This window comes from Drosophila ananassae, chromosome 2R (assembly GCF_017639315.1).
Source record: "Drosophila ananassae strain 14024-0371.13 chromosome 2R, ASM1763931v2, whole genome shotgun sequence".
Lineage (NCBI taxonomy): Eukaryota > Metazoa > Arthropoda > Insecta > Diptera > Drosophilidae > Drosophila > Drosophila ananassae.
Genome location: NC_057928.1, coordinates 10,306,014 through 10,331,412, shown reverse-complemented (window position 1 = coordinate 10,331,412; position 25,399 = coordinate 10,306,014). Strand labels below are relative to the sequence as shown.

General features: G+C 41.4%; 1 protein-coding gene across 1 annotated transcript; it reads right to left on the bottom strand.

Annotated features, from left to right (window-relative positions):
- Positions 1 to 4,225: 4,225 nt before the first annotated feature.
- Positions 4,226 to 23,554, bottom strand: LOC6506394. Its single transcript, XM_001957912.4, has 6 exons — positions 23,093 to 23,554; positions 9,335 to 9,507; positions 8,914 to 9,262; positions 5,667 to 5,940; positions 5,319 to 5,602; positions 4,226 to 5,257 (listed from the first exon to the last, which is right to left on the bottom strand). The coding sequence occupies exons 2-6, from the start codon at positions 9,484 to 9,486 to the stop codon at positions 5,042 to 5,044; spliced, it is 1,275 nt and encodes a 424-aa protein (XP_001957948.1). The 5' UTR covers positions 9,487 to 9,507; positions 23,093 to 23,554; the 3' UTR covers positions 4,226 to 5,041.
- Positions 23,555 to 25,399: the final 1,845 nt, after the last annotated feature.

The window sequence follows — 25,399 nt, the reverse complement described above, 5'->3', positions numbered from 1 at the left end:
ATCAGATTAATATTGCCAAAGATATGGTCATTGTTGTGGGTCATATAGTGACACCATTTAGTAATGGGTCATATAGTGACACCATTTAGTAATATAGTAAGATGACCCTATAAAAATGAATAGGGAGTGAATCGAAGTGCTTGATATAGTCTAAATTATATGTTGACACAAATATTTGATTGCTAAGCAAGCCTTAATCCGTTTTAAAAGTTCAAAAAATGAAAGAGTTTAAGCAAATTAAAATCCAGTTCCGTTTACCCAAACAAAATATAGCACTCTCTCCGCTGTCAGGCTTCAAAATTTATCACTTTCTTTGTGTGTGTTTGCGGAATTCAACGAATTGGCAAACTTTTGGGATGTTTTTTGGGATGGTCGTCATGCTGGCGCCTCATCGGATCTGCCACCCGCACATATTTGCATTTTTTAATTTTTGCATTATGCAGATATCTCAATTCGTTATCATTTAAATCATCGGCACATGCGCGCCTACGTAGCCCAGAGGCTGATGATGGCCAAAAGCGGCATTCATTAAGAATTTAAATCGCACATAATTAAGGCTCAATAAATAGCCGAGCCAGCTTCAATATGGGGCATATATTAATAACTGAGACCGATCTAACAAAAAAAGGAACAAAAAAATTAAAAAAATAAAAACAAAACCGAAGATAACAAACGATGATGACAACAACAAACGGCATAATTAAATCATAAAACGTTGAGCACATCATTAAAATCGTTTAAAATCGCTACTAGACTTGAAAACTGGTAGCGGAATCTTTTGTTAGACGGAGCCGCGTATACTAAATAATATAAATAAACATTTATAAAATATATTGTTATTTATAAACATTTTTGTTTATTAATTCAAATGGGGGTCTGTATGTCGCCGATTTGATTGGATCATGGGGGATCAGTGACGTTTTATTTTTTTCTGATTTTCGGTTTTCGATTTCGGAATGTTTGTGTAAAAAAAGCTTTGCACTGAACAAAAATTTATGGCATTGAGATTTTAAAATAGTTATTTGATAATTCTTGAATATATATTGTTCTTTATTGAATCATCAATGGTAGTTATATCATTTTAACACACATGTTTTTGGTATTATCCTTTAGTTACATTAAAAACAAGTTTTAATAATATATAAATCTAAAGCTAAATTTTTTCCTGTGCTTTCATTTGTAAACTTTAAAGGTATTCCACCCGCAACAGCTTGAGGATATGGTCCGGATCCGAATCCGGATCGTCTCGGTGGCAGGGGGACTGGAATTGGAGATGGGCGGAGTGGTTGATGCCACGGCACGTGGTAAACGAGATGCATGCTTCAAAGGCGCCGGCCACGGCCCACCTAAACGCTTCGAATTGAATACGAAAAGCAGGCTTTAGTCTGGCGGCATCGTCTTGGGCATCGGCATTGGCATCAGTTACAGCTTCACCGTCAGCTTTGGGTTGAGCATCCAGCCCAGCATCCAGCAGCGGCACCGGCACCGGCAGCGGCATCAATATATAATCAGGCCGCTCAGTCAGCCTGCGGAGGCGATGTCCATAAAACTGGTTGCAAACGCACATAAACCATTTAAGCCGAAAAGAAATCGGCTGGAGCGCTGGCAACTCTAACGAGATAAACAACTTGGTGGCGAGCCACTTTGAATGGTATTTTGTATATTTATTTTATTTTTTTTTTTTAGCTTTTCGTCTTAAATTTTGTTTGTTCGTAGGTTTTTTTTGTGTAAGAAATCGATTTGGCTTTTGGGATTCAGTTTCAGCAGATTCAGATTTGGATATTCGATTCGAAATTGGAATATCAAAGAAGCCGCATTTCATTTCACAAAGTCAAAACAGTTAATTTATATCATGTCGCGACTACTGGTCTTACTGATTTTGCATTTTCGACAGAGCTCCGGCTACCGTCTTTCGAAATTGAAATATGAAAATGAAATCAATTTGGGGCCAGAAACCTGATTAGCGCCCCCCACTGCAGGCGGACATCGATTTGGCATAGAAGATTGAAATCGAGATTGAATCGGAATGGCTTAGAGTGGAATGGAATGGACTCTATTCGATTGGATTGGATTGGAAGAGTCTGGCTGGAGCTTTGGAAAATCAAGAGATCGCAAATTAGTCACATTATAAATGTACATACAGATATGTGCGGCCATAAATTTGCGTATATCTAGAAGCTGGGCATTCATTTACTGAATGAATCTGAAATCGAAAATGAAATGGAGCACAGCTTTATAGCTTAATTTTGGATGAATAATTTGGGGAGTTAAGTTTAGGATTTCTTGGAAATTTAGAGGCTAAAAAATAATCAAGATTAGTAATCAAGGAATACTAAGGAAACTATTAAAAATTAAAGATAGTCATCTGTCAAATATTTTTTGACAGATATAGACATTTACTTACAAGATCAATACATTTACTTTATTATATAAAATATAATTATATAAATTTTATATAATTATATTATAAATTTATATAAATTTTATAATATTAAATAAAATATTAAATTATATTAAAAAAGCTATGCTATAAAAGATATGGCAACTATAGATTATTATACATTATTTTAAAAGCTATTATAATAATCTGTTCCTTTAGTATCCATATAATTTAGTATATTCGAATTAAACCTAAAAAAACTAAGAATTTAGAAACCTACTGCCTGAATCTATTATTTTGCCTTGGGAAAAAAGGTTCTAGGACATAATATTTATAATATTAAAGTATACAATTTAATAAAAAATAACTCCCAATGTTTAATATTTTCTTTTTTTTACTGTAAACTTTGAAAACATAAATGACATGCGGGGGATGTCTGAGATGTCCCGGCCTTGGCGATTTGGTGCGACTGCGTAACTGAGTAGCCGCCGCAGGACAGCTACACTCACCGACACTGCCAGCAGGTGCACCAGGCACACACTGGCACACCAGCCAGTACACACACACCGACACGTTATGACCTGGCTTAAAAGGTGCCGCTGAGCCTGAGCTAATTTCAAATTACACACTTCATTCGGCCGGGGAACTGGGACAGTGACTGGAAACTCAAACTGGAACTGAAACAGAGATTGGGATTGGTAGTAGTGGTAGTGGTAGTGGTGGTTATGGCATCGGGACACTAAGCCGCTTTTGAAGCCAACCACAATTGACAAGCGTGCCCCGCGCCGCTCTGATCCTGAAGATCAAAGCCACCGACCGCCCGCACGCTCTTGCTCCTCACTCCGATATCCTCGCTTCTCGCCTCTCAATTCTCGATCCTGGCCCATCGATTCTCCAAGATTCTCTCCTCCATGTCTCTGGTGAAGTCACTTGCCTAACGGTCGATCGATGGGTTCGTCGTAATGTGCGTGCAAGATGGATTTTCGGGGCACCGTGGGTGTGGCTTATTTTAAAGCAATTAGGCCCATAGTGAAGCGTGTCTTCGTCTCTTCTGATGTACGAGGACACTTTCGACTATTGTCCGCGATCCTTTTCATCTTTCGCCGCTAACAGTTCATTTGAGGGTCGGTTCGGCGACTTTGAGCCATTAAATTGATTGGTCGCACCGCCGAGGGGATGCCTCGGAAATTACTCAAGACTGTGATTGATATTTTATGGTGGCAATTAGGCATGCTGCTAAGCAGCAAGGATTTGGCTAATTGAAAGCAATATTATACAGGTTTTTTTTTGGGGGTTCATGGTCGTATATTAAGGGGAGACGACTTAGACATTATATATTTAAATTAAAATAAAATATAATAATGATATAATATGTTTTAAATTAAAACTACAATTTAGTTCTTTTGTTGTCTTAGTGAGTTCTTTTTTTTTGTATATCAAATTGAAATATTTCTACTAGAAAGGACTACTAGAACCAGAAAGGATGTTAGAAACTATTTTTTGTTAGTTTCTTTGTTTAATATTTTACTTCTAATTTTCAATATCTTCTTTTAATGTATATTTTTAATTTAAATCTAAAATCAATAAAAAAGCCCGCCTTTAAAATTCCCTTTAATAGTTTATAGAGGGAAATATTAGATTCAATATCCAACACCAGATGGCTCTGCGACAGAGGGCGCCACACGCCAATGTTATCTGGCGCCCTCTAGTGTTGAGCTATGGCTTGCTGGAGATGGATAAATATCGGATGCAGTTTGAGCGCCATGTTTAAATAAGTACCTTAATGTATTTTTAATTTAAAATTTAAAAATCTGTCTGACCCTCAGACCCAAAAAACAGTCATCCTTCTACTTCTTTCGTTTATATATTTTATTACACAAAGTACATACGGTTATAAATGTAATAAGTAAGTTATCTAGTTTATATATTAATCTAGCTAGCTATTTTTTGTTTTGTATATATTTTTGTGCATCCAATGCTCCACTCGAAAAATATTTATTGTACTCGAAGCACTTTAGCATTCCAAATCCCAGCAGCCGGCAGTCGGTATTCGGTAGCTGGCCTGCAACCTCTGCCCTTACCAACAAACATTAACATTTAATCCGGCTGCCCCATTCAGATGTCTGCCGGTTGCACCTGCCACTCAGCCAAAAGCCGTACAAACGAATAAAAATGATAAAAATGCGAAAAATAATAATCACTTGATGTCTGTTTGCGTATACATATTGCATGTTTTTGCACTTTTTTAATCAGTTTCGTAAAAATGATTTGAGAGCATACTATACCACCATGCCACACGCCCACCGCCCACCGCCACCCACATCCACACTCCCACTCCCACCGTGCAACCACAGCCGCTCACGTAGCTGATTTTATTATCAATTTTCATAAAAAAATGTGTGTGTGTGTGCAGCACCTGACAGACAGGTGGGCTGCAGCAGAAGCAGGCGCAGGAGGAGCAGATCGGTTGGACCTGGACATGGACATGGACATGGACCCTATTCATTGGTAGCCACGTCAACCGTCGTCATCAGCACAGCCAATTACGCAAATTAAACAGATTGTTATCCTGTCTCGACCCGGACAATGTGACAAGCCGGGTGGGCAGCTTAATTCAATCAACGTGACATAATTACTTAATTAATTAAGTGCGCCCAGTGGTCACACATTCAAATCGGCCATCATTTTGCGAAAATCGTTCAACGAGCCGTACATCTCAAAATCTCCGCCCCCATTGCTGCTACCGCCTCCGTAGGCGGGTCTCTGGGATCTTGCACTCGGGGGACGTGGCAGTGTCAGTGGGACGGGCAGGAGCTCCGGCATTACCGAATGGTGGGTGATTAGGGCCTTGAGGCTGGAGAACTCCTTGGTGAATCCCTATTGGGAGAGTTTAAATTGATATTATTATTCCTCTATATGGTCATATCTTAAAACCCACCTTAATCTTATAGCCCCTTTGGGTCCTGAGGATCAGATAGTGGGCCACCCGAGGCGATGGTGGCGGCACTCGCAGGGACAAAGCAAAGCATCCTGGCTTGGTGCTGCTCTGCCGCACTAGAAAAGCACCAGGACTTTGGCGGGAGAGGACCTCCAGGGATATCTCCCGTGGAATCCCAGCCTGAAACCAGGCTGCACCCTTCAGTTCCTGTTGCTCTGCCAGACTGAGATTATCCAGTCGCAGGGCAGTGTGTCCGGGGAACTGTAGCTTTGGACTGGAGTTGGCTGCAAAAAGTGAAAATAAAAACACGTTCTTAATGCTGTCAGTTGATGCAACACTAATGCTTACCACTGCACGTCTCCCTCAGATACTTCTTGTTGCTGGCGGGCAGCTCCACTTGCAGCCGCTGGGTGGCACTTTCCAGGGCGGAGAGCGACTGGCGACACGAATCACCAAATTTGCTGGCCACATACTTGTCCGGCTCGCAGATGGCCTCGTTCACATAGCCGTCCGAAATGGATCCGGATGCGGAGGCCAGCGAGGAGCCGCAGGTGCTGTGCACCAGGGGGCGGCTGTCCTCGGTACCACGGAGCAGGCCAATGCCCATGGTGAGTCGTTTTACCTGCGAATCAGTCCAATATGCAGAGAGAGAAATTGCATAGTAATAGTAGAATATGCTTTTAAGAAAAAAAATTTTAAATAAATAAATAAATAAATATAGTCCTACTAGGAGTATTGCTAATATTAAAAATTTGCTTTAAAAATATAGTCTATTGTTTTCGATTAATTTAAATTTTGAATAAATATTTTTTCAAGTGTCTGAAAGTACATTTAGTCGTACATTTTGCATGTTGCATGTTGTCTGCCAATTTGGCAAAGTTTTTGCAATGCTATAATGGCAATTTCGGGACTACTGTTTTCTCTGACCAGTATCGGGAGCAGGTGCAGTCTTTCCTGAGGATTTGTAGCCCCACCTCTGCCACCTCTGCCACCTTCCACCTACTCCCGGCCTCCCTGCCCTTGCCCTGCAGCCACGCCCCTCCACAAAATCCAGCAAACATCAAACACACTTTAGCTCTCACAACCAGAACCACAACCACGTCCAGACCCTCCCCCAGACCGAGATTGATGTGTAAAATTTTTGGTTACCAATAAAATGTTAACCAGGGCCTGCCACGCCCACTCGCCTAGAAGACTAGCTAGTACGCCCACACTCACTAGCCGCCTTTGGCTTCTGCGGCAAATTACTTTGAAATGAGTTCGAGCCGGAGTGGAAAGTTTCTGCCATTGGCGTTTGTCTGATATGGCTTTTCGGGCTCTAGCTTTTCGGGATTTCCTCTGCCGTTTAAATTGTTTCCCATTTTCCATGGCGTTTTGTAATTAGCAGCCCGAAAGTAAATTGTTCTTGGCTATTTCGCCGTAATTTGCGATAATTATGTTGATTTTATGGACATGAAAGCAAAAGGGTAACAATTTGCATTCCCCAAATTGGAGTTTATTTCGTTGAATAAATTGATTGGGTTTTAGGGTTTTTTTTCAGTCGATTTTAGAAGTGATAGAGGTGAAAATTAGAATTAAATTTAGAAAATGTGTTATTTGATTAAATAGATCAAGGGATTTGGGATTAAATGGTTCAAGGATTAATATAACATAAAAGATGATGGAGTTCATGAAACACTTTCTAAAAATTGATTCTCTTATTAGAATTCTTTTCTTAATTCTTTTTTAAAAACTTTCTCCTCTTAAAAATGTAACCTGAATTCCCAACTAAATAGGCTATAGAGATGGTGATTCAGGTCCTTTTCCAATTGCAGCTAATTAAATTGGCCACTTGGCTGCCGTTAAGTATGCAATCAGAGCTCGTGCCAACCTAATGCCCCCATTATGCTAATGGCATCGGAAGGGACTCACGCATTCTGCCAAGACAAGTCGAGAACTTTAGCTGCCAACTGCTGGGCCAAATCCCGACTATAAAGAATGCAGAAAAGCAGTCAGTGGGTGGTTTGGTGGCTTGGCTTGGCTTGGGTTGTTGGGTGATTTTATTTTCTAAGGTATTTTCCAGACAATGGCACAATAGACGTGTCTAAGCAGCATTCAGTGAACACGAAGAACAGTCCTCCTGCCGGTTGTCATTTGATTTTCTCTCGTTTTCCTTTCGAGGTGGAGTGCTTCGTTATCTGTGGAAAAGTTTTGCACGTTGCCTACTTTCAGGCGCCGCCAGGACAAAAACTTCTCCACGCTTCATTCTCTATTGTCCTTTTGGCAAGGATATTCCCTAGGCCTAAAAACACGTGACACCAGCAGCAGCAGCAGCAGCAGGAGCAGGACTGGCAGCAACTGGCTGCTGTCGGATGCATTTTCAGTTCTTATGCCGCTGTTGCTGCGATTTATGTGTCATAAAGTCAGTAAGTTAATGGCATTTTGCTGCCATTTCCCAGACATCAGGCATTGTTCTGTCGGATTTCCATTTACCAACTTTCATTTGCACTAAAAGGAAAACGGGTAAACAGTTAATGGTTGTCATTAAACTAAATTGTTTAACAGCAAAGTTGAAATTGAAAATGTTAAATGATAATTGGAAAAGTATAAATGGAGAAATTCATTTCCATAAATTGGTTTATTTGAGATTTAATGGATTTTTCGATTAGTTAGTTAGAGAGAACAGTTTATTAAATAAATATAACATTTTTAAATAAAATTAAAAACAATAACAGTAATAATAAAGTCTCTCCTTTAATGATTTAATAGGCATATGGCTTCCTCTATTTTACTCTCACAAGCCTCTAATATTAGAATCTACATATATAACTCCATTATTTTTTCTCTCAGTGCCTTTGTCCCTACCTATCCTACAGTTATCCTGCAGGTCCTGTAGTGGCGCGTGCCAAAGTGCCGTTAGTTGCAAATTTGCATTTGTGCAAATTAATTTAATGAACTCTTTTTCGGCTGCTTGTTTAGTGGCAAAAACACTTTCCAAATTAAGAGCATACTCCAGTCCGATTGTTAAGGCCCAATTGCTTTTAAAATCGATTTAAGGACTGCAATTTAAGGACTACAAAAAGACTCCTAGAGCTGCTCAAAATCAAATGCATTACATTTAATAAAATTCTTGAGGCAAAAAGAGCTACAATAAATATTTCTTTCTTATTCTTGGAATTTTTCTTGCCTTAATTTCAAGCTATCCTTTGCCTCAATAGATACTACTTATTACTTTCTGCTCTCCTTTGTTGCACCCTAGGAGTTCATCAGAGTAAGCAGATTTGTGCTCTGTACAAAGTAATTTGCCAGCAATGAGGAAAAAAACCACAAAGGATTCTGGCAATAACACAAAAAAATTATTATTCCCTTGGCAGCCTCTTTGTGTATGTCCTTCCCCCCTCGATACCTGAGCTAATAGTTAATATTAACTAGCAGGCTTTATAGAGAGGGTGGAGGACACTCTAAAAAATATTATGAAACTATAATGATTTTAATTATCTATAAAATATATACTATTAGGAATTAATTAAATACTTAAGTCTCCTAAAAAAAATAAAGTTTATATCCTAAAAAGTAGTTTGATAATTTCTTAAAGTGCATCCTTTTTAGGTCTTACCAGTGGCGGTTTATCAACCAAACGACGGCAATTATTCATTTCAGTGGGCGAATTATCTTCCTCGGAGCTGGGCGAGCGCAGCTGGTGCGGATTTGGATGCGGATGCGGATGGGAATGCGATGGGGAGTCCTCCTGCCCGGACAAATCCGGGACATCGTGGTGACTGTGAAGCAGCTGAAGCTGTTCTACCGGACGGCGTTGGTGGTGCGGATGTTGATGCGTATGCTGTTGCAGGTGCGGATGCTGATGCGGATGCGGATGCGGATTTAGGCGGGTCTGGGGCTGCGGATGATGGTGATGGAAATAGTGTTGTGGCGATGTTGGTGTCCCTCCTCCAGCAGCTGCTTCGCTGTGTGGTTAACGAAACGATCTCAGGAGAGGGAAAACTTTGGGGGAAGGACAATTACGGAAATCTACTCACCTGGATGGCGACTTCTCGGCTGTTTCAATCAGCGTGGTCTCAGCCGTTTGCGAGGAGGAGCATGTGGATGTGGAGGAGCTGGACAAGGAGGTGATAAAAGTGGCTGTACTGAGCTGCGGTTCCAGGCGAAGGCGAATATCCTGCATGGCCATCGGTATAGAAGCTCAAAACATCTGAAAAATATACCATAATATTTTAATTATATTTAGTCTTTTTTGTGCCAAAACATATATGTCTTTACATTTTCTTGGGTTACATTATGAAAAGAACTTGTTAAAAGTTTCGGAAACCCTTTCAGGAAACTTTCCAGCACTCTTAAGGGGTAAAAACTTCGGTCACTTCTGGACCCTATGCTAATAATGGCAGTGCTGATGATTTCTTGACTTATTTTTGCAGTGCCTGCCAGTGAAAAGTTTTTCGGCTTTAAGCTACCAGCCCGACGGCACTCTTGAAAGGCTTTAAGCCTTTCTGGCTGAAAACTTTTTAGCCACAACTTGCTGCTTATTGAATCCCTGCCACAAGTACATGTAAGGAGTTTATGTGTTTGTCTGCCTGCGGCCTCCGCCGATAGTTCTTGGGGGAAACTTTTAATGCGATTTTAAGCCGTTTGCTATTAGTTTGCAAATTGTTTCAAGATTTTCAGCATATTAATTTTTAAAGCCTTTTCGGCTAGTGGTTTCTCTGGCTTCGCACCAAAGTGTCTGATAATTGAAACCGAATGTGGGTTAAGGTTGCTGATGGGGATCTTTTGCCGAAGGAGGCCTTAACTTTGCCCCAAAGGTCTCGTCCTGCATCAGTTTTTATTATTCACGACTGCATCACTTTACCCAGTTCCGAACACAATGAACAATGGGAGCCTGCAACAAAGGAGCTTGTAACAAAAATCGGTTGAGGGATAGGGGTGGCGAAAAGAAAAGCTGCAGCTGCAGGCGCAAATGTCGACACTTTTTGAGATGTTCTCGGATATTCTGTGAGATGGTGTTCTGCATTTAACAAGTATACGCCATGCTGGCCGTCCATTAATTTGGCCAAGGATGCAAAGTCACAAATGTGCTGACATTTGCCGGCGCCCCAAGTCGAGTGTCAGACACGAAGGACTGCATTTCGTCTTGGTCTTGGTTTTTCCGGGTGTCGGGATAAAAGGAGATTTAGGGGCGTGTCTCACATGTTAATTTAGCTTGTCATACAGCGAATGCTGTATCCACATGTTGTGTAGCAACAACTGTAATAAGCTGCAAATATGTCTGCATCCTGCATCCTGGGGAGTGACAAACAACACTCTGCATTGTAGCGTCTCTCAACTGCAAAGTTATTCACATTCCTGCCAAAAGGACACAGATAGTGACTTAGTTTCATGTTTTGGCTGCTTTGACTCGAATCCAGTTAAAGTTTTTGCAATAAATTTCACAGAAAAGTTTTTATTTTATGGGTATTGTTTGGTGGTAAGCAAAGGTCCTTTTATCTATTCAGAGGGACTTGCAAACAAATGTAGTTTAAACTTTACAACTTCTTTCTGTGGATGTTGTTTTCAATACAGTTCAATAAAGGGTTTTTATTTAAAAGGCTTAGTTAAGTCTCAAAATAAACTATTCCTTTAAAATTGCACAACTTCTGTAAAGGGTTCTCTATTAAATCCTGTATTATTCCGTTGACTTTCCTTTTCCTTTCTCTGAATTGAAATTTACCTTTATGGCACCTGTTCGTGTGTCTGCCGGCATATGACAGTGCTCTGTTCGGTCTATAACTTCTTATACACTTCCGTTCACATCTCCCACATACGCTTGTTAGTTTATTGAAATGGATATTATGTTTATATGTGCTCCTCGCCACCATTATCCTTCCTCCACTCCTGCTGACTTCGTTTATATCTATTTTCATGGGGATTTTGTTGCAGAATTCATTGTTAAATTGTTTGGAATCGTTTCGTTTCTGCGTTGTCTTTTGTCAGACAAAAGTTTGAACGTCGTCGTATCATGGAGTGTGTTTGCATGTTCAATGTTCTCGGTATCCCATGCGGCATGTTCATATTTTTCGGTTCTCTCTGGCTCTTGGTTCAATCCCTTTGGCAAATTGCACGCCAGAGGAATAGGTTCCTTATTGCGGACATGGGACTCGGTGACAAAGTCTTTAAAGCGCTTATGTCAATCAATGGTCTGCAACATGCAACTAAAACGGATGTGGTTGCCGCAACAATCGCAATAACAATAACCCACGAATGTCAACAGTCTTTGAACCCGACGAAAAAAAAAAAACAGAACAGCAACAGAAACAGAAACTGAAACAATAACCTGGGTGGGCTGGCTGGCTGGCTGGCTGGCTGGCTGGCTGGCGGGCTCTGGGCCATGGGACATGTGAATTGTGGTAATGGAATACTTGGCTAACAACTGTGAGGAGCTGAGCGAGAAATAACGGCACCGCGCCGCTAAAACAACCTCAGATCTTGTAGGTGCGCCCAGGGCACAAACGGTTGCCATATTTTAAAGACTCTTTTTAAAGACTCTTAACAATGGAAGCGAAAACCCAAAGAAATTGTAGGCTTCAACTACCATTAGAGCTTTAAATGCTCTTTTAATAGGTTGTCTTACAAGAAAAGTATACGTTGTTTTACAAACAATTATTATTAATTACTTTCTTTAGACATAATTTGTTAGAAAGCTTGATAGTCGCCTTGATATTAGTCTTGGAAGAGACATATTCAATGGTCTATTATTTTAAAAAATATTTAAACACTATAGATACTGAACAACTCTTACTATATAAACATCAAATATAATTTTTTATACCCTTGCAGAGGGTATTATAATTTTGGTCAAAAGTGTGCAACGCAGTGAAGGAGACATCTCCGACCCTATAAAGTATATATATTCCTGATCAGGATCACCTCCTGAGTCGATATGAGCATGTCCGTCTGTCCGTCTGTCCGTCTGTCCGTCTGTCCGTCGGTCCGTCTGTCCGTCTGTCCGTCTGTCCGTCTGTCTGTTTCTACGCAAACTAGTCTCTCAGTTTTAAAGCTATCGAGTTGAAACTTTGCACACATCCTTCTTTCCTTTGCAGGCAGTATATAAGTCGGAACGGCCGGGATCGGTCGACTATATCCTATAGCTGCCATATAACTGATTGATCGGAAATGCCATAACTTTGGTGTTTTTTAAGTTAGAGGGTTGGGAGTTTCTACACATGTTATATTTGACCAGAATATCTTATGTACAAAATTTCGTAAGGATCGGCCGACTATATCCTATAGCTGTCATAGAACGATCGAAATTGGCATAACTTTGGTGTTTTTTAAGTTAGAAAGATGGGATTTGGTAGAGATTCTATTTTGGGAAAAACAATCTGATTTGTCGAATTTCATAAGGATCGGCCAACTATATCCTATAGCTGCCATATAACTGATTGATCGGAAATGCTATAACTTCGTTGTTTTTCAAGTTAGAAGGATGGGACTTTCTGTGCATTCTAATTTGGGCCAACTTATATGATCTGCTAAATGTCATCAGGATCGGCCGTCTATATCCTATAGCTGTCATATAACTGATTGATCGGAAATGCTATAACTTCGTTGTTTTTCAAGTTAGAAGGATGGGAGTTTCAATGGATTCCTCTTTTGGCAAAAAAATTCGATTTTCCAAGTTTCATAAGGATCGGCCAACTATATACGATCCGCTATATATCTAATAATATAAGATGGGTGGCGCCACCTAGCGGACTGCGACTCAGCTGCAAGGGTATATAAACTTCGGCTCCGCCCGAAGTTAGCTTTCCTTTCTTGTTTTATTATAAAAGATAATTAAGCAAATATATACTTGTCATAAATTTAGTCAGCTTCCTCTCGTAAATAGAAGGAAACCCTCCGCCTAAAGGGTATTAAAATGTCAGTTGAAATAGTATTTAATGGGAGAGTGTGGCGTATGGGGCATAGGAAGTGGTGGGGCAAGTACAGTGCATACCAGGCACGACAAACACTAAACCCATGCCCCATGTTGGGCGCCACAGCCTATCACAAAATTTATGTAGCCATCACGGGGAAAGGAGTGAGTCCGGAATCCGGCATCCGAATGCTGCAACAGAATGGGGCAAGGATGCCGCTGAAGATGAGACGGCGATCGTGTGGCAGCCACAAATGCAGTTCAATTATGAATTATGCCAACAATTTTGCCTGACATGTTTGCAGAGGCAGTGTGTCCGGCCCCCTGGGTTCCCAATTCCCTGCTCCCTGTCTCCCCTCCTCTAGTTCACAGATCCACTAATTAAATGCAGCGCTGTGGGGTCGATTTGTTGTGCTAATGCGATTCGCGTAATTACACAAGCCGCTGCTGCGATGCGACAACGGCGGCAACATTCCAAGGCGACCATTGCGTGTGTCAATAGAAGAGTGAGAAATGCTTTGTAGCCTGCTGGAGGAGGAGGTGATGTCTTCAAAGGACCCAGTGATGGGATGGGGGTTCAAGAAAATGCACTATCAAAAAAAAATCATAGCAAAGATAGGCTTTAAATCATAAATAATGAAAAACAAACATGATTTTTAGGAAAGAAGTCTTCTATATAATCTTTATTTAAAAATTAAAAAAAAAAGAAACATCTTCTTTAGAATTTCTCTCAGTGTCGAGGACCAGCGGGTGCATTGTGTCCAAGGCGAGCTCCTTGGCGTCGTGTCTCTGTCCGCTTTTGGCATGTGCAACAAAGGCAACAGCAACAGCAACACCAACAAAAAGCACAACAACAACAATGGCTTCTTTGTTGGCCAAGCTCCTTGTTGCCAACATTGTCATTGTTGTTGTTGCTGCAATTGTACATTGACACCTCCTGTTAGCTGCTGTTTTTTTTTGTGAGATTGTTCTTCTTTTTAAATACTCTTTAGAAAGTGTACGATAACTATTTATAAAATATTAAATATATCAAGGTCTTTAAATTATATTCTATATAAATATATGGCCTAATTATTCCTCTAATTATTAATAAAATAATTATTACAATTATCTATTTATAAGAGTATTTGAAACTTCGTTTATAAGAAGTAAGTCCTTAGTCTTCTGTACTTTTTGTTTGGTCTGTCATGGCGACGTACATGAAATTTATGTCGCCTAAAGTGCAACTCTGACAATGTGAGCTTGTAATTTGTTTCTTTTTTTGTTGTTGTTGTGTCTGTTTTGGCCATACTTGTGGCTGTCAGCACTCTTGGCCATGGCTATTTAATGATTGTGTCGTGCAAATACCAAAAAGCCACTGAAGAGGAAATCTCCGTTTCAAAGTTCAACTTCAATTCCAATATCATCTCGATTCGAAGGCCCAAAGCCAGATGTTCAACAAGTCACAAAAAATATAAGGGGGCTGTGGCAGGTGAAAGGCGAAAGGGGGCGTGGCCACATCATGCAAATGTCACATGCAATCATAAATGCATAACGTCAAGCCCTTTGAACACCGCGCCCGGAGGGGGCAAGTGTAATAATTTATACAAATGTCTGCGGCTTTTGACTCCGGCACTTGTCACCTTTGGGTTACGTTTTCCAACCTTTTTTCCTCCTGAAAGATATCTGAAATATATATAGTTGTAGTGCAGCAACCAGCCCAAAGCGACAGTTCAATAAAAGTTATGCCACGTCTGATGACACACTTTGCCGCAAGCCCGAGGTTCAGCGAAGGTGATGCATTTTCCGGGGAGATTGAAAAACTTTTGCCTCGTTGACTGTGAAAATGAAATATGTTCGACTGCCTGGCAGGAATGCATTTTCATTTCTTCCACGGAAACGCTCAAAAAATAAAAGTGAAAGAACTGTATCAATAAGCGGCAAGAGAACTCTTTCCGAGATGACTTTTCGTATCTGTCATTCGGGTGAACTATGGCTGTCATCCGTAAGATGCATTCGTGGAAATGCAGATACGCGGCTACCAGAATTTGTAGAATGGCTTAAAGCCATAGAAATGTGGGCCAAGAAAATGCTTATTAAAGTGATTAAGCTCTTAAGCCAAGTTAGTGACTTGACACTTCAGAGACTTTTAAGATAGATACTCTTTTAGACAAATAACGTTTTATAGTTTATTATATAGAAGGAAGCTTTTATAGATTTTTGTACAAAATTAGCCACAATCTTATTCTACCTGTAAGCTGGAATAAAAATGACTTGCATTCCCCTGAAAGTGTGGCTATAATTTCCAGTTGAATAAAAACCCGAAAGCCTGAGCCGGAGGCAGACTTTGGACACGCCTGCATTCCATTAATTAACAATTAGTGCCGTGAAGAAGGGGTCTTGCCAGAATTTTTTTGCTCTTAAAATTTCTTTTGATCATTTCGAAGTTTTATAACGCTTTCCGGTTGAAATGGGAATGGGAGTGGGAAATTGGAATGGGTATCGGAGACAGGATACGGTAGCCGGTAGCCCAGTGCACACAATCAGTTGATAATGATGCGGCAACGCCTTTGGCAATTTGGACCGTTAAGACACAGGAGAGTGAGAGGGATATGCCTGAGATCCCCAGATTCCATCATCCAGCTTCCAGATCCCGGATCTCCAATCTCCAATCTCAGATTTAAGAGCCCAAGATCTCAGCTAATGTCAAAGATGACAGCCAAGAAGATGATGGGGACCAGAATGGGAATGAATGACGAGGACGACTGATGACTTGTGTAATAAGTGGAAAGAATCTTGTCGAGAAAACAATAACTTGTTGTTACCTGGCTTTGAACTTGAACTTCACTTATGTATATGTTGTTGTTGTTGGTGTTTCATTGGTGGCATGGCTTGCTAGTTGCATGTTGCCGCAAACACAACTTAATGATGGTTTTCATTCCGGTCTCCCATTTTTTTTTCCAGCTTGGCTCGACTTTCAGCTTGGCTAGATCGCTGGCTGGCTGACTGCTCCGGCCCTGGCACTCGGCTCTGAGCGCCTGTTAACTTGGCCATGAAACATTCGCTGCCCGGCCAGAAATTTCACAACCGGCATTGGAAAATCGCCGGCAAACGAACCAAGTGCGGGGTAGAAAAAAAAGTGAGTTAACCTCGTCCGTGGCTCTACGTGTTTTTCTTGTTTTCTTTTCTTGCATTTTTTTGTTTTTGTTGCAGACTCTGTTGCATCTACGCGATCTCTTGGCTGGATTCTCCCAGTGATTCCCCGATCCGTACGCCATACTCCCCCCTCTTTTGGATTCTCTTCAGTTGTGGATCTGGAATGAAAACTCGTTTTCCTGGCCATATTTGTGCGTGGCGGCGTCTTAACCGCAAATCCTTTTAGATATGAATTGAATTCATATATTATTTATGATCTGTTTATTTTTATTGTGCACGCCAGATGAACATCATAACGATGATTGGCTGCCAGTGGGTTAAGAAGTGGCAGCGGGCTAAGAGGAATGCCATGCCTGTCGCTCCGCCTGTCAGAAATGCGAAAACTTCTAATTGGAATTGCTAATCAAGTCGGTCGGTCGGTAATTTTCGGTCGATTGCACTCGGTTTCTTGTAAACCACTCTCTCAGAATCTTTTTATATATAGTCTGTGGCTCAGATGCATTGGCAATACCAGATTGATCCGGCAAAGTGGGTTAAGTGGAAGCAAATTCAATGATCAGTAGTGATTTGATATTAAAAGGAAATTGATTTCGAAAGGGAGTGCATTAAAATTAAATGAAATAGAGAGTGGTACAGGGATATAGATTAAACTTTTACTTATAAGATATAAAGATCTCTAGACTTCTCTAGACTAGACTTTAAGTTCTCTAACCTTTTGACAGTCTTTTTATGGCCCTGTATCCACCCTCATAGTTGGCTCTTCTATTTCCCTACCTCTCTAGTTTTTGGCCTTATGGCTGGCCAGACAACAATATCCAGTTTAAACCAAGACTAGTCCCAGGCCAATGGCGCCCCACACGACGATTCGCGAAGTAAATCGCTGGCAGGAAAGTTTTGTGCCTTGATTGCCTCACCTGCCTCGTGTCCCCGAAAGTCCCCCTTTTCGGCCATCCCTTTTACCAACTCGACCTGTCAGGCAACAGAACATGGTCTTAATAGTCGGCCATGTACGAGTACGAGTATGGCTCATAGTTATTACAATTATTATTGTTGTTGACAGCGAGCAATTTAGCGGCGGCGCCTCTAAAGAGAAGGGGGTCCAACTATGCAGAGGAAGTGGAAAATTTGATTCCCCAAAGTGCTTGGAAAAGTGTTCAGTGCAATTAGGCCGAATTCGAATTCGATTGGAGATCTCTTCGAAACGGAGGCAGGCACTTATGGCTCTAATCGGTCATTCACTTGAAAGCCAAGTGAGTTTTCCGGCTCAATATGCCGCTTTCAAGAGACAGCCTGAAGGGCCTTACCTGGAAAATGCAATTATTTATTATGCCAAGTGTGTAAAGAAAAAAAATACAAATAAACACGTGGAATGCAATTAAAATGTTGCTACTAGCCAGGAGGATTATGGGGAGCATGTATGTGCACATCCATATGTATATCCTGCTCCTGATCCTGCCAAGTACTTGGCTAAAAAAAAGGGGGAGAAATGGAAAGGAAAAGCGGAAGTTAAAAAACGAAATGGGGGAAAACGTTAAACAGTTTAGCGGCGCTTTCCTGTGCTCTGCTTTAATGATAATGAAGATGATGCTGCCTCGTGTGAGGGAAAAAGGGACGACTTCCAGGATGATGTGCATGCAGATGATGTGTTGGAAGTAGAGTTGCATGATAATGCTGTTGCTGCTGGCGCTGTAATGAAATTGTTGCCGAAGCGTCGGTTTGGAAAAGTGCAAAGTTGTTGCAGCAGTTGCCACCAGACCCAGCAGCCAAAGTAAGAGCAGAAGCTCTGCCACACGCGAGTGTGTGTTGGTGGCGGAGTGCCGGAGTATGTGTGTTAGCCGCACTTCAAGTGGCTCTTAACGGGAACCGCTTTGCATGCAGGAGATGGAGTTTGTTCAACTTTTTTTTTGAATACTCTAGCTTGAGGTAAGATTTCAGAGAAATGAGATTTATAAAAAATACCTTTGTATTTTTGTGATATAAAATTATAGAATTAGTTTCATTTTTGCCATCAAAATCCAAAAGAAAGTGTATACAATAGTTCATCAAAAGTGGCCTTAAGTAAGCCATCTTCTTATGGCCGTCTTCGCTTATTTTTGTGCCCACTTGCATAAGAAACTGCAGCAATGATGTAAACAAATTTCAAGGAAAACAATTTTGATAATTACATTATTTTGATGAAGAGTTACAGTTATTACAGTGGCTATGGCTACGAAAATGAAGGCAGGGCCCCGGTGATGAGCTGAGGTGGATCCATGAGATTCGCTGTGTGGTCGTTTATGACTGGCGATGGGATAATTGCAGGATTGCTGGATTTCTCGATTGCAATATTGCAGGATTGCTGGATGGCACGGCATTCAAATGAGCTGCGATACTTAACCCTGATTTCGGGCCCAATCATGAAACACATTTGCTTTAATTATACATTCCATAGCAGGAGCCTACCAGGAGCCGCCCCAAACTTTTGGGATGGTGAGGCCAACCCAAATTGCATTTCGGACTGTGGCCATAACCGCAGGCTGGCTAAAACTATCTGGCAGGCGGCTGGCAGCCTCCGAGTAGCATTTTCATTATGGTTTCCATTTGGCCAAGTTACACCTGCCAGTATGATGCTCCTGCTTCTGGCCTCGATTCAATTGCCAATGCATCTTCTCCCCGCCCAGCCAGGCCGATCGCCTATGTATTCAATTATTATTATAAGCCATGACCGGCCACGCCCCCATCACTTTGGCTCAGACCGCCTTCCGGGCCTGGCAATTGAAATTGATTTGCCGAAAATGCTGCTCCCAGCTCGTGGCTCGGTGAAAATTGCCGGGTTGAGGCCGAAACAATTTCCCCAGCATTTACATAATTCGCTTTTGTTGCAAGACCGTTGTGGAAAGAACAAAAAAAATAGAAATGAAAACCTTTTCAGCTTTCAGCGTTCTGAAATGTAAACTCCGGCATCTGCGGCCTTTTTCCTCCCCGGGCTCGTTACGCTTGTGATTTTTCCAATGAATATCGTTAGCATTTCATTAAACGGCTGCCCCCTCAATGGCCTGCTCTAATCGTAAATATTTCGTGTAAATATTTATACATTTGTGGGACTTCTTGTGGCGGTTGGACTTCGGGGGGCAAACGAAACGCATAAACATGTCGATAAAGAATCCAGAGCCCGATCCCGATTCGGATTCTGATCCGGAGCAGGTTTTCCTCCCAAGCCGGGGATCGTGTATCTTTGGCAGTTTTGTATCTCGTATCTGGAAGTTTGCTCCTGATTTTGATGAACTCTTTGGGCATCCGCTGGTGAGCCTTTTGTTCCATCAGCTGCCTGTTGCGGCTCTGGCTTTTGATTGTCTTTTAATTAAACAGACGGAGAACAATAAAAATGCCCAGAAACAGGTTTCATTAATTTTTTTCTTACTTTTTTCTGTAATTTAAGTTCCCATTGGGGTATATCTTGTACCTGTCTGTTTGCCAGTTGCTTTATGACTGTCAAATTTGCTTCTTATCAGAGTTTTATCTAAATCTCTCTACCTGTCAACAACTTTATTGGACTGGAGTGGCCATAGAGTCTGCCTAGGCCCCTGGTGCAGTTCCTCGATGGCTTATCTTATTAGAGCAAACGAACTGGCAATACCCTAAATACTCGGAAAGACCTTTAATTGGATGCAGGCCGTCTGATAAAGTTACGTTGAGTGGGCAAGCAGCCGCTGATAAAGTTCGTGGTAACTTGGTTTGGTAACGAGTTGCGTTAGTTAAAAGTTTCCACTCTTCGAGGGTTGCAGTCTTGCAGGGAAACTAAAAGGAAATTCTAGAGAATTATATTATTTACCATAATATTTACGACTTCTTTATCTAAAGAGGCGATCTAACAAACTATCTCCTACTTATTTTTACCATTTTTTTTTTTTTAAATATCTAAGAATCTTATTAATTTTTCTGCTACGACTTCCTTCACTTCTTAAAGCTCATTTGCAAAGTTATACTTCTCTTTGAGTTACTTGATTGCATTCCGCTGGCTCAGCACCCTTGGCATTCCCCGGCCCACCTCTGTTTCATTTTGTGGAAATTAAAGTCACGCCGTTGATATAATTCCACTCCATTATGTGACAAGACAACTCAACCGTACTCCTTCGAGATTTGTTGGGGCTGGCAGTCGTTTACCTTAATTCGCCTGTCCAAATTGCTATTTATATGCATCGCCCTCGCTTTTAATTTGCAGCGCAAATCACGAGCAGCCAGAGGTATAGGCATGGCCTTAGTATAGGTATAGGTTCGGGTATAGGTCCTCCTGCAATCGCCAAACAAAATCAACAGGTGGCGCGCATATTTCAACATGCGGCTGCCAGGCGAACCGACCGAAATATCAATAAAAATGCCATTTGTTGCGATTGTGCACGGAGCTCCGAGCTCCAAGAGTTGGGGAGACCGAAGACCGAAGACCTGCGACTTGGGAGCTGAGAGCTGGATCTTAAGACTCCGAGACTTTGGCCTGAGAACCTGCCAGACACACATAGATAATTTTTCTTGATTCCTTGGCACGTAAAGAAATTTTGATATTCTTATATAAAATGTGATAAAAACTATAAGTTTATTAAAATATTCTTGAAGACTTGACTGTCTTGATCGTAAAAAGTTAACTCTTATATCATTAACAAGTTGCTTGAAGATTTCATATAAAAGATATTTTAATAACTCATAGTTCTGTAAACTATAGAAGTTTCGCTCTCTGTATTAACTTGGCCCAGGTTTGATGATATTTCTGCTCGAGTGTGTGACTGTTGGTTTTTTTTTGGCGTCGCTTAATTTATTGGCCACACTTTGCTGTTGCTGCTGCATTTAAACGACAAGTGTTGCAAATAAAATGGAAAAATTAAAGCGCTGCATATTAGAGGGAGTAGGATAGATGAAAAAACTATAGAAAAACCAGAGGCGACGTCAGCACCCGAGGGTCCAACTAAAAAAACTAGTTTTCGCCTAAAAAAAACTATTAAAAAAGCACCCAGATTGCAGTTGTTGTTGCTGGTGGTGATGGTGGGGCGAGTCACTTGGCGCGGTGGCTTAATAAAGGCAGCTGGGCTTAGGGTTAACATCCCAGCGCCAAAGGCCAAAAGCGCTGGGCAATGCAAACAACCAGACAAAAACGTTGCAATTGCTGTTGCTGTTAGTGCTGCTGCCGCTGTTGCTGTTGCTGCTGTTGCTCTACTCGAGCACACCAGCAACATATGTAGTTGGTGGAAGAAAAAAAGCGACCAAAATAAAGACATGAGGCTGTGTGGAAGCAAACGCCACAGCAACAGCAATGTCGACCTTCTTTTGTGAGGCTCAGCTGCATAATTGCTATGGCAACAGCCAGCTAACGAGTTGGGGTTGCAAGTTGCCCGTCGTCCGTTGCAAGTAGCATGTTGGCCAGAGGAAAAGCCTCTCTCAGCTGACAGTTGAGAAATTAGAACGGTTTTTGTCTTCCAAATCACATGCACGTGTTGCTCTAGTCCTCCTCAAGAGTGGCCATTGCTGTTGCTGTTGCCATCCTGCCATCCATGATTGGCGGCTGTTGCAAGTTGTAAGTTGCAGGTGCGTGCCAGAGTTGCTGCTGCGGTTCCTGCTCGGGATGTGTAAGGTCAGGCCTCTGACAAACCCCATTTGAGGCGTTCTTAATCAACGTTGTAATTTTCGGTTGATTTTATACACTTTCTAGGGGTATAGAGGGAGTTGATAGTGAAATGTTTAGTTCCTTCTTTAACTTTCAGAAATAAGTAAAAGTCTAAGAAACCTATAAAAAGGTTTCTATGTCATTATGCCCCTTAGAAGAGTGTGCCCTTTAAAGAGTATTTTAATAGCAGTTTTTCTGTAAATTAATTTCTTTTGAAAGCGAGTATCATCCTGTCCCGACTAAATGATTTCAGAGTCTGTTTGTTTGCACAAATCTTCTTCGTCGTGGCTGGGGCTGGGGCTGATGCCTTTGCATTTGTTTCATGTTGTCATGTTTTGTCTTAAAGTTTCCCCTCATGAGTTGCATATTCGATTACGGACAGACTCGGTTCCGACACGGGCCTCCTCATTGAGGGTTTGTTTAACCAATCTGCGTAGGTGGACATTGGCGCATGTTGTTGCAGTTAGCTGGTGTTGCCGATGGTACTGATGTTACTGATGTTGTTGGTTCTGGTGGGTTCGTTTGTGGCCGTACGTGATTGCGAGTTGTTGCCGTTGATTATTGCCTCGCGCGGCACGCATATAAATCTCAGTGTTTAAATCTCGAGTTAAACTTGTAAATTAAAACCTTAATGAGTCTGTGGAATGGTCCGGGCCATGGACCATGCTGTGCAACATGGCCAGCATAGTCGGGGTGTGATTTATGCTGCTCACGAGCACTTAAAGGCGGTCTACACAAACACCCGTCTGGCAATTGATTCCATTCCCATCCACCCCCATATAGTACCTTATGGTCGCGAAATATAGCGTGCTTTACGATCTCCGGCAATTAGTTGAAAGGTACAAATACCACACCAACTTACCGATGACTTTCTGCAGATTTTCTTGGCTAATTAATGCCCAGTGAATATTCTCACGCTTGGCTAAAAAGAAACTGGCTAAGAGAGGGGGAAGAATCAAGCTACGACCGCAGAACATGTTCTCGTTCGGATGACCAACAAAGTGTAACAATCTCCGGTTCCTCAATTTAATTTGCATATTTATGCCTACCCACGAGTTGATTAATTTCCATCAGCTAACTCGGCCGCTTAGATGGCAGATGATTGCATAATTATTTAATTACCTTATAGAAATTACTTTTCTGCGAAGCCGCAACAGGTGGCAAAGGTCAAAGATCCCTGGTTTCGTATATTTTTTGCTGATAGGATTCCGATAGATTTTATTTTTGTGGTTTCTCACTTATTTCGCAATTGCTTTGAAAATTATGCACACACACTTTTCGAAAATGGTTACGAAATAGACCTGCAACCTGTCTCTCACTGGGATTTTTACACTGAAACTGGCAACACGCGACGATTGCTGCTTTAGTTGATGTTGCTGATGGTAGGATAGTTGCTCCGGCAACACGTTCGTTTCCGCTGGCTCAACGCAAACGACTAAAAAAGGCCACATAAATTTTGATGCACATTCAATAGGCCAGGCAGCCAGGCTGCCAAGCAGGCAGGCAGGCAAGTCAGTCAACAGAGCAGAGCAGCTGGCAGCAACATATACACGAGCAACAGCAACACCATCAGCAACAGCAACAGAAACAGAAACAGCGACGCCGGCAGCAACAACCAGTTTCCTTCCATTCACACGGACATTGTTTGTGGATGGTAAGTTCGGGGAATGGGAAATAAATTCAAGTTCCACTACCGATTTCCAGTTTCCACATCGGTTTATTATCTTTTATGATAAGGCCACAGCGACCCCGCTTGTCTTTTACGACCTGGGGCTTCATAATTTTTAATGCCCACTTCTGGGCAATGGTCCTTACCGTCCGGGTGCTGGTCTGGCTACCACCTCCTGAAATTGATAATACCCACTATTTCTTCAAATGCTCAACTGCCTCAACTGGCTAATTAATTGATGGCTCAATTAGGGTTAGTGCCTGTCGAGAGGATATAAAGGAAGAGCTTTGCAACTACTTGGCGAGCAAGTCTTACTCATTGGATTATTTTTACGATTTCTAGAGAATATCTTATTGCAGTGCCAATAAAATAAAGTGCCTCTATATGCCATCGTTGGCTTAAAATGAGATCCAATTAAAAAGTTTAGTATATAATTACGCAATTTAGGGGGATAGGTAAACAAAAAGTGGGGGATATAATGGCTTAATTATAAAAAATATTTATGTAGGCTAGTTGGATGGTGGTTGTAAGGATATGTATATAGGTTTATTGACTTTAAATAGTTTATTTTTATATTTGAATCAACTTTAATGAAATTCGTTTGTAAGCATTAGCTTTCTGTTTCAATTCTGAACTATTTTCTTGCAAATTTAAATTTTCAACTCAAAATGGAAACTTTGTCTCAACTGAAGCGCCCAGTTCCCTCCGAGGACCACGCCATTCATCAGCCAGGAAATTAATTAAAAATGCATTAAAAATGTTCTGCTGCCAGAGAAATGCCAATCGCTGGAAGAGACGACGCATACAACAACGGGGAATACCGCGAAGACGGCAGCAAATATTTTTCCACTTTTTCACAACTCGAAAGTATTTACAAGCCTCGGTTCGCAGTCGCATCTAAAAATGTTTGGCATTTGCCAGCCAACACGCACCACTGACTTCCGAGGGGGAGAAGTGTCCAGTGGGGGGAGTGAGGTGCTTTGGTAAAATAGAAAATCGGAAAATGGAGGCATGCCTCCGGAGGAGGTAAGTGAAAATGTTTGGATTTCAAACGAGCTCATTGCTAGCGTGCGTTTCTGCATTTCACAAATGATTTGCAAGCCGGTGGGTGGAGGTGGGTGGGGCTGTTGGCTCACCTCAAGGGATTGGCAGGAAGTGCCGGGCGTCTGGCTGTTTTTGGTGTTGGCTTTGGTGCAGCTCCTCCCGCTGTTAGATGAACTCCGGAGCAGGGCAAGCGGAACGGTCCGGAGGCCGTGGCAGACGGCGTGACTCGGATGAGTTATCGTCGCGACCACGCGTGAGTCTTCCGTATAAATGTTGCATATTCCACTGATACACTGTTAGAAATTTGTAAAGGAATTGCATAAAATGTAACAATCAATTTAGAAGAAATTAGAATATATTAAGTTATTTTGGATCCAAAAAAATTATAAATTATGTAGGCCTTTCTTAAATATGTTGTAGAAACAAAAGAAACTTTTACAAAAATTTTTCATCGATTTCCAAATCTGTATAATTGTTTAAATTAAAAAATAATATTTATTTAGACTTTAAAAATTCCTCTAAATTTTTTTAGGATGAGTATGTGTAAGTGTGTTATTCTGTGTGTGTTTTCCTTCACCTAGCTGCCTGCTGTGTGAACAAAGGCGGCCATAAAACCGCAACAGTTCTCATAATTTATGACAAGCGGAAAAAACCGAGTTGACTGATAAGCAACTGGACATGTTGGCACTTTAACGAGAGCAACACCGTCTATTTTT

Excerpts from the sequence above, each read along its gene's own strand:
- LOC6506394 (XM_001957912.4), bottom strand. The coding sequence starts at position 9,486 with ATGGCCATGCAGGATATTCGCCTTCGCCTGGAACCGCAGCTCAGTACA. Across the intron at positions 9,263-9,334 it reads GCCGAGAAGTCGCCATCCAG|CGAAGCAGCTGCTGGAGGAG; the intron begins GTGAGTAGATTT and ends TTAACCACACAG. Across the intron at positions 5,258-5,318 it reads AAAGGGGCTATAAGATTAAG|GGATTCACCAAGGAGTTCTC; the intron begins GTGGGTTTTAAG and ends CTCTCCCAATAG.